The following is a 9046-nucleotide window of genomic DNA, read 5'->3' as shown; positions in this document are numbered from 1 at the left end:
TTTTTTTTTGAGACTGAGTCTGGCTCTGTCGCCCAGGCTGGAGTGCAGTGGCCGGATCTCAGCTCACTGCAAGCTCCGCCTCCCGGGTTCCCGCCATTCTCCTGCCTCAGCCTCCGGAGTAGCTGGGACCACAGGCGCCCACCACCTCGCCTGGCTAGTTTTTTTTGTATTTTTTAGTAGAGACGGGGTTTCACCGTGTTAGCCAGGATGGTCTCGATCTCCTGACCTTGTGATCCGCCTGTCTCAGCCTCCCAAAGTGCTGGGATTACAGGCTTGAGCCACCGCGCCCGGCGGGTTACAGGTTTGAGCTACCACGCCCGGCCCCTGGTATCTATATCTATAGTTGGTATCTCCAAATATCCCCTCCTTCAACCCCTCACCCTAAACCTGAATTTCTCCCCAGTCCAGGCGCTGGATGGGGCCAGATACTCCTGGTCTGTGTGGATGAGAGAGAGAGGAAAGAAAGCGGAGAGTCAGCCCTTTAGCAAGTAAAACTTTTATTAAATAAATTTTTAGTTTTTTTTTTTTTTTTTTTTTCTTTTCAGACCAAAGAGAGGCGTTTTGGACATTAAGACGCTTGGCTGCTTCTCACCTGAAACACGCAACAGGAACACCGACCTCTCCAGCCACGGGAAATCTTCTTTGACACAAAACTCAAACCAAGTCAACCCAAAGTTCCAAGTTCTTTGCTTTCTTTTCTGTGTGTGTGTATTGGTTTGTCCTAAAAGTCAGTTTGCAAGTTGAAACTTCATGAAATTACTTGTAGCAGAAATAAAGTACATCGTACAAATCACGCAGGTCTGCGATGTGGAGTATAAAAATGGTATTTACAGCCAGTAAACATGGACCAGAAAGACACGTACAACTGCACACCAGCACGCACTCCCAAGCAGGCCCTCGGGGGCTCGGCGGGCGCCGCGGACACGGGTGGGGCCCCCTCGAGGCCGATTGGCACACACTTGCACACGGGGACACACGGAACACAAGCACGCTAGAGGAGAGTCTCGAACAATTATCAAACTCTGGAATATCGAAACAAGTTGGTTCAGAAGATTTTTTTTTTCTTTTCTATTTTTTTCTTTTTTTTTTTTTTGTTTTTGTTTTTTTGCTGTGTGGTTCCCCCCACCCCACCGCCCCCCCTCCGGGTCAGTCAACACATTTTGGTAGAAAGAAAAGGAAATGCTTGCTTTTTTTTTTTTTTCTTTTTAAATGTTTTTTTCTTTTGAGCTTGTTAAGATATCTGGCGCCTCATTTGGTAAGAGGCCTTGCTGGATGTCCGAACGAACTTGATTCTGTGCTTTGACGTGGGTGTTGCGGATTGGGTAGCTGTACAGAGGCACCCCACAAAAACCCCCCACCCCACCCCACTCCCAACTAGGAAACAAAAATCCACTGTGGTTTGATTCTTTCCCCCCATCGTTTTCTTCTCTTTTCTTCTTTGTACCTGCTCAGAAAGACCGGAAAAAAAGAAAAAAAAATCTCTGTAGAGGTATGAAGGTCATTATCAAGTTCATCTCCAGTTAAAGGGGTGCTTGGCCAGTCCAGGTAGGGTCTTCCGCTACGCTTGGCAATCCTGGTTACAAGACCTTAAATTCGAGGCTGGTGATTCGAAGGCAGGGACGATGGCTGCCTGGCCTTGGGAGGGGGTGGTGAGGGGCGGGGGGGGGCTCCCCCCAGCCCTGTCCGCCCCGCCTCCGACAGAAAGCTAAGGGCTACTGGTCGCATGAGTAAGGCTATGACTCGGGCAGGGGAGCAGAGAAGGGCTGAGGCAGGCCAGAGCGTCTCTGTTGTACCTATATCCATCCGGGAGGGCAGGGCTCTGGGACAAAGGGGCGAGGTGGGGTCTGGAGGCCGCAGCTGGGACCAGGGACACTGAAGCTGGCAGAGCCCAATGGCCCTGGAGAATCGGTGGTGGGGGGTGCCAAAAGTCCTGGAGGTATATTGTGTTGGCGGGTTCCTGGTGGGATGTGCCAGCCGGGAGGTGGTGGGGGAGGGCGGTGGGGCACCTGGTACGCGTTGCCCGGGGGCCCGCCAACCTCAGCCCTTCCTGTGTCCCCGCTGAGTGACCGGCCCAGGGTCACTCTACTCGGATGGAAGGAAGTCGGAAAAGTTTGGTCCCATGATCCGTACTCAAAAAATATATATACTGTCTATAGATCTATATATATATGCATATATATATATAGGAAAAGGTGTGATTTAGTTTGGGGAAAGTCACCAAGTTTTGTGGGGAAGAAGCGAGGGCGTTTCCCAAAGCAGGGGGCGTGTGAACACTTCTGTGCCCGATTCAGGAGCCTCCCCCCTGCCCCAGGACAGACCCCCAAAGGCCCCTCCCCACTCCAGGTGGCCTCCAGTAGAGGGGCGGGGCAAGGGGAGAAGAGGGGAGGAAAGGGCTGGTGTCCAAAGAACGGTTGGAATTTATGGGAAAGTCCTGGGTCGGTTGAAAGTAGAAAACCCTCCTGGGATGGGAAGGCCCCTCACCTGGGGGAGAAGGGACGGGCGTTAGGGAGCGACAACGGGGCCACCCAGGTGGACACCACCTCCCCACCCTAGTCCACCCAGCCAGGCTGGGATCTAGGAACCCAAGGGCTCCCATCGTTTCCAAAAGAACAGATCCCACAAAGGCCAGAGTTCAGAGGCCAACAAACCCAGCTTTCAAAGAAGTCAATGTCACCATCGCAAAGCCCGTTTCCTCCTCCTCTGGCAGCTGGGGACAGATATTTCTGTTTATTTTCTGTCTCTCCTTCCCCACCCCCCGCCATCTAAGGTCCATGAAGAGGGTTTCTCCGCTGTCCCCCGGCCCCCGTTTCTGTTCATTCACAGCTGCGTCCCCGAACACCGGGACAGTGCCTAGCACATAATAGATGCTCAGTTAAAAAAAAAAGAAAGTGCACACTGAGAGTTAAAAGTGAAGGGATCACAGAGAGTGGCTTTGGATTTTGCTTCCGGTTGGCAGTTCCCGAAGGTGCGTTCTGTGCAGTTAAATACTCCCAAATCTGTGTGTGCCGACCCGGGAGAATGTGAAAAGGCCAGACAGCTTCTAACTGAGCGCCTACTCTGTGCCAGGCCCTAGGCAAGGCTCTTTGATGACGACGGCGAGGGTGATTTAAAAAAAAAAAAAAAATCCCAACAAATCATCCAGAACTCTTTAGGTGATGGGTTCTGGGCTCGGCTGTGAAAAGATGCCCCGCTCCGTTCCCTAGGTGGACCGTTTCCGCCGCCTCTGGGAAGATGACTTTCTTGAGCCCATTTTACAGATGAGGCTCATCAAGGTTTGAGACCCACGGTCAAGTTTCCACAGTGGCCTCAGAAGGTTTACTATTCATCTCCCCCCAACAAAAAAAATGTTGAGAAAGTGGTTTGCCCTGATGGCAACATACACTCTGGGTTTTGTTTTGCTTGTTTTCTTGCATGATGGTGGGTGGGGCACGAATCCCACTTTTCCATCAACTCATTGGGTAGGAATGACACCCAGTGAGGGGCTGCTTGTCCCAGGGGAACTCGCGGAAATGGAGCGGAGACACTGGAAGCTGTCAATGCCGACTGGACCAGGCCCTGAGCACTGATCCCACCTTCCACGCTCCAGCCCTGGTTCCGAGTTGGGGTCCAACCTTAGGGTTTGGGGTCTGGGGTGGGCACTTAACATTTTTGTCTGGTGTTGGGTTTTTCAGCAGGGAAAACAGAGTCATAGGACAGGACAGAAGCCCCCTCCCCACCACACCCCCACCGCCAGAGCAAACCTGGCCTCTCAGGTGAACTTCTATTCATCCCTCAAAGCCTTCTCCGGGAGGGATTCCCTAGCCGACCTGGCTGGGCCCTGGCTCACCTCAGTCCCTACCCCACTCCCACCCTCTGCTCCAGCCCCGACCACAGGAGGTTTGGGGGTGTCTGCATACAGCTCTGTCCCCGCTAACCCAACCCGGAGGTTTCTTGTAGCCTCTCAAAGCATCACCCCACCTGGGGAGGGTTTGGAGCATGAAGTGGGCTGCGGGAGGGGGTTTCAGACAAGACGGGGGGCTGGGGCGGGGGTGGGGCCGCCTGGCGGCTCACCTGGGCCATGCCCACAGCCTCAGGGCGGCTGTGGGCGCGGTCAGTAGGGGTGTCCCGGGTCTTTGGGCCGCTTCAGCTGGACTTTGAGCCTCTTCATGCCGATCTGGAAGCCGTTCATGGCCTGGATGGCTGCCTGGGCGCTGGCCGGGTTATCAAAGCTCACGAAGCCTGCAGAAACCAGGGTGGAACTCCATGGTTGGCACTGCGGGTGTCCTCGGCTTGTTCCTATGCTGTGGCCCTGGCTTCCTGGCTCACGGGGTCCTGAGCAGGCACGCATGCACAGGCCAGGGGGTGTGTGGCGGAGGACACACAGCGGCCCTGGCTTTGTTCTGACATCTCTGGACTTCTATACCTCTGAGGACGGGGCACTCACTCCTTATCTTGGGGTCTGCTGTGCTGAGACTTCCCAGCTGGTATAGGGGCCTGGTGGGGCTTCTGAGGGTCCTGGAGGGCCACCTTCTCCCCACCTTCCCTCAGGAGGATGCCTGCCTCCTTCCAAGCCCTCTGTCCAGCCAGGATCTGTGTCTCCAGCTGATTCTGTATGTCTGCGTCCTTGTCCCTCTCTTTTTTTTTGTGGGGTGGAGAGGGGACAGGGTCTCACTCTGTCACCCGGGCTGGAATGCAGGGGCACAATCTCAGCTCACTTCAGCCTTGACCTCCTGGGCTCAAGAGATCCTCCTGCCTCAGCCTCCTGAGTAGCTGGGACCACAGGCCCATACCACCACGCCCGGCTGTCTCTGTTTTTCTCTCTCTCTCTCTCTATCTGTCTTCAGTCTTTTCTTCCTCTCCCTCTCCTTCTGGATCATCTCTGTCTGTCTCTTTCTCTCCATCTCTGTCAGTGTCTCTACTCCAGTCTCCGTCCAGAGGCCATCAGAAATACTCCACCCCATGACCAGGCATGGTGGTTCACGCCTGTAATCCCAGCACCTTGGGAGGCCAAGACAGGCAGATCACCTGAGGTCAGGAGTTTGAGACCAGCCTCACCAACATGGTGAAACCCCATCTCTACTAAAAATACAAAAATTAGCCGGCCATGGTAGTGTCCACCTGTAATCCCAGCTACTCAGGAGGTTGAGGCAGGAGAATCGCTTGAGCCTGGGAGACGGAGGATGCAGTGAGCCGAGATCGCGCCGCTGCACTCCAGCCTGGTGACGGAGGGAGACTCCGTTTCAAAAACAAACAAGCGAGCAAAAACAAAGAAGCAAACCAAAAAAATCAGTTCTTTTTCACCCTGACCACACTTCAAGTGTGTAGTAGCCACGTGGGGCTGGTGGCTCTGGTATCAGACAGCTCCCACATCGAACATTTCCATCATGGGAGAATGATCTACCAGGCAGCAAAAAAGCCCCTGAGCTGCCTGAAAGGAAGGGGTTTTTGTCAACCTCATGCTGTGCTGGGCTGGAAAGTGCCTGACCTACGGTACGTGCTCAACACACGTTCGTTCTGTTGTTTTGGGGTTTTTGTTGTTGTTGTTTGTTTGGAGACAGTCTCGCTCTGTCGCCCCGGCTGAAGTGCAGTGGCGCGATCTCTGCTCACTGCAACCTCCACCTCCCGGGTTCATGCCATTCTCCTGCCTCAGCCTCCTGAATAGCTGGGACTACAGGTGCCCGCCATTGCGCTCGGCTAATTTTCTCGTGGTTTTAGTAGAGACAGGGTTTCACCGTGTTAGCCAGGATGGTCTCGATCTCCTGACCTTGTGATCCACCCACCTCAGCCTCCCAAAGTGCTGCGATTACAGGCGTGAGCCACCGCACCCGGCCGTTTTTGTTTTTTATATGAGACAGGGTCTTGCTCTGTCGTCTGGGCTGGAGTGCAGTGGTGTGATCATGGCTCACTGCAGCCTCGACCTCACGGACTCAAGGGATGGTCCCACCTCCATCTCCTGAGTAGCTGAGACTACAAGTGTGCACCATCATGCCTGGCTAATTTTTTTTTTAATTGCATTTTTTGTAGAGATGGGGTCTTGCTATGTTGCCCAGGCTGGTCTTGATATCCTGGGTTCAAGCGATCCTCGCACCTCAGCCTCCTGAGTAGCTGGGACTACAGGTACATGCCACTAAGCTCAGCTAATTAAAAACATTTTCTTTTCTTTCTTTTTTTTTTTTTTTTTTTTGAGACGCAGTCTCACTCTGTTGCCCAGGCTGGAGTGCAGTGGCCGGATCTCAGCTCACTGCAAGCTCCGCCTCCTGGGTTCACACCATTCTCCTGCCTCAGCCTCCCGAGTAGCTGGGACTACAGACGCCCGCCACCTCGCCCGGCTAGTTTTTTGTATCTTTTAGTAGAGATGGGGTTTCACTGTGTTAGCCAGGATGGTCTCGATCTCCTGACCTCGTGATCCGCCCGTCTCGGCCTCCCAAAGTGCTGGGATTACAGGCTTGAGCCACCGCGCCCAGCCAAAAACATTTTCTTTTGTAAACACAGGGTCTCATTATGTTGTCCAGGCTGGTCTTGAACTCCTGGACTCAAGCAATCCGCCCACCTCACCCTGTCAAACTGCTGGGATCACAGGCGTGATCCACTGTGCCAGGCCACATGCTGGTTCTGATTGTGAATGTGACTGTTACAGCACGGCCCCGTCCAGAGGCTGACCCAAACCCTCCCATTCCCTGTCCCGGGGCAGGTGAGGGAGGTGGACGGGGAGGGGCGGCGTCTTCGGAGGCCACTTACCGAAACACTTGCTCTGGTTGGTAGCTCGATCCATAAACACCTTGGAGGAAATGATATTGCCGAAGGGTAGGAACATCTGCGTCAGCTCCGTGTCTCCAAACTCCTGGGGGAGGTGGTAGATAAACAGGTTACAGCCCTCGGGACCTGCAGGTGGGGGAGAGAAAGACATAAAGCCCCCAAGGAGAGGAGGCGAACCCCCCCGGGGGAGGGGCACAGGTCTGGAGCCCGTATCTGGCTTCTCCAGCTGTCCGGAGAGGGGTGCCCCAGACACCCAGAAAGAAGGGGCCTGGATATGGGCTGGGGAGGGAGACAGGACACACCCACCCCTTGACTGCATCGTAGGATCTCACACTGGGCTAGTCCGCACCAAAATGACCCTCAGACTCCAGGTAACTGACAAGACCCAAGGGATCCCCTACTCCCCAAAGCCCACATCAGACCTCAATCTCTGATCCCAGATACCTGAAAACCCCCAGAAGTACACCCTCCAGAAAATCCCTCCCTAAACTTCAAACTCTGGATCATATACAAAAGTCAGATGAGCTGGGTGTGAAGAATAAGGAAACGTGGTAATATCTTTGCAATAATAATAATAATAAGACTCCAAAATAAAACTCATTTGTAAAAGTCTGGTGTTCAGACACCATGCCTCGCTAAATATTTTTTATTTTTTGTTTTTGAGATGGAGCCTCGCTCTGTTGCCCAGGCTGGAGTGCAGTGGCGTGATCTCAGCTCACTGCAACCTCCACCTCCTGGGTTCAAGCAATTCTCCTGCCTCAGCCTCCCAAGCAGCTGGGACTACAGGTGCACACCACCATGCCCGGATAATTTTTGTATTCTTAGTAGAGACGGGGTTTCACCATGTTGGTCAGGCTGGTCTCGAACTCCTGACCTCAAGTGATCGGCCCGCCTCAGCCTCCCAAGGTGCTGGGATTGCAGGCGTGAGCCACTGCACCCAGCCTGGCTATTTTTTGTATAGGTTTCACTATGTTGCCCAGGCTGGTCTGGAACTCAAGCAATCTTCCTTCCTCAGACTCCCAAGGTGCTGGGATTATAGGGGTGAGTCACTGCGCCTAGCCAAAAGAATTTTTTTTTTTTTCTTTTTTTTTGAGGCGGAGTCTCGCTCTGTCGCCCAGGCCGGAGTGTAGTGGCCGGATCTCAGCTCACTGCAAGCTCCGCCTCCCGGATTCACGCCATTCTCCTGCCTCAGCCTCCTGAGTAGCTGGGACTACAGGCGCCCGCCACCTCGCCCGGCTAGTTTTTTGTATTTTTTAGTAGAGATGGGGTTTCACTGTGTTAGCCAGGATGGTCTCGATCTCCTGACCTCGTGATCCGCCCGTCTCAGCCTCCCAAAGTGCTGGGATTACAGGCATGAGCCACCGCGCCCGGACAGAATTTTTTTTTTTTAATTTCCCTTTCTCAAGCCCCAGCTAGGGATAACTCCCCAGACCTTGGATAATTTTCAAAACTTAGATGATGCAGAAACAAAATCAGGCGAAATAAAAAGAAAATTCTCTGGTCCCCAGTCCCAGATATCCTAAAACCACAGATAATTAAACTACAACACAATATACCAACCATAAATAATTCTTTTTTTTTTTTTTTTTGAGACAGAGTCTCGCTCTATCACCCAGGCTGGAGTGCAGTGGCGCCATCACAGCTCACTGCAGCCTGTAACTCCTACGTTCAAGTAACCCTCCCACTTTGGCCTCCCAAGTAGCTGGGACCACAGGCACGCACCACCATGCCTGGCTAACTTTTTAATTTTTTGTAGAGATGGGGTCTCACTATGTTGTCCAGGCTGGTCTTGAACTCCTGGCCTCAAGCGATCCTTCTGCCTTGCCCCACTAAAGTGCTGGGATTACAGGTGTCAGCCACTGCACCCAGCCAATGCTTGTCTTTTTTCTGTTTGTTTTGTTTTGCTTGTTTTGAGATGGAGTTTTGCTCTTGTTGCCCAGGCTGGAGTGCAATGAATGGTGTGATCTCAGCTCACTGCAACCTCCACCTCCTGGGTTCAAACAATTCTCCTGCCTCAGACTCCGAGTAGCTGGGATTACAGGCATGGGTCACCACGCCTGGCTAATTTTTGTATTTTTAGTAGAGACGGGGTTTCGCCATATTGTCCAGGCTGGTCTCGAACTCCCAACCTCAGGCGATCTGTCCGCCTCAGCCTCCCAAAGTGCTGGGATTACAGGCGTCAGCCACTGCACACAGCCAATGCTTGTTTTTGAAACGCAAGTTTGTTCCAATGTGACTGAACAATTTTGAGCATAACCTGAATTTTGCATTTGTTCATGCACTGTTTCATCCTAACCAAAACTGTCGGCGA

The 9046-nt window shown here is 53.0% G+C and overlaps 1 protein-coding gene across 28 annotated transcripts in view; it reads right to left on the bottom strand.

Annotated features, from left to right (window-relative positions):
- Positions 1–480: 480 nt before the first annotated feature.
- The window catches only part of CELF5 (CUGBP Elav-like family member 5), a 78362-nt gene continuing 69796 nt past the window's right edge, over positions 481–9046 (bottom strand). For 9 of the 28 annotated variants that reach the window (XM_028839209.2, XM_028839212.2, XM_077979086.1 and 6 more), the window contains 2 exons: positions 6718–6861; positions 2685–4218 (listed from right to left, as the gene is read on the bottom strand). In XM_028839209.2, the coding sequence (XP_028695042.1) occupies positions 4091–4218; positions 6718–6861 (272 nt within the window). In that variant the 3' untranslated portion in view covers positions 2685–4090. Of the gene's footprint in view, positions 2048–2684; positions 4219–6685; positions 6862–9046 lie in introns of those variants that run through there. The other 19 variants (XM_077979091.1, XM_077979092.1, XM_077979089.1 and 16 more) reach the window with 7 other exon arrangements.

The sequence above is a fragment of the Macaca mulatta genome, chromosome 19 (genome assembly GCF_049350105.2).
Source record: "Macaca mulatta isolate MMU2019108-1 chromosome 19, T2T-MMU8v2.0, whole genome shotgun sequence".
Classification (NCBI taxonomy): Eukaryota; Metazoa; Chordata; class Mammalia; order Primates; family Cercopithecidae; genus Macaca; species Macaca mulatta.
The sequence above is the reverse complement of the archived record's forward strand: the minus strand, read 5'-3'. Positions and strand labels throughout refer to the sequence as shown.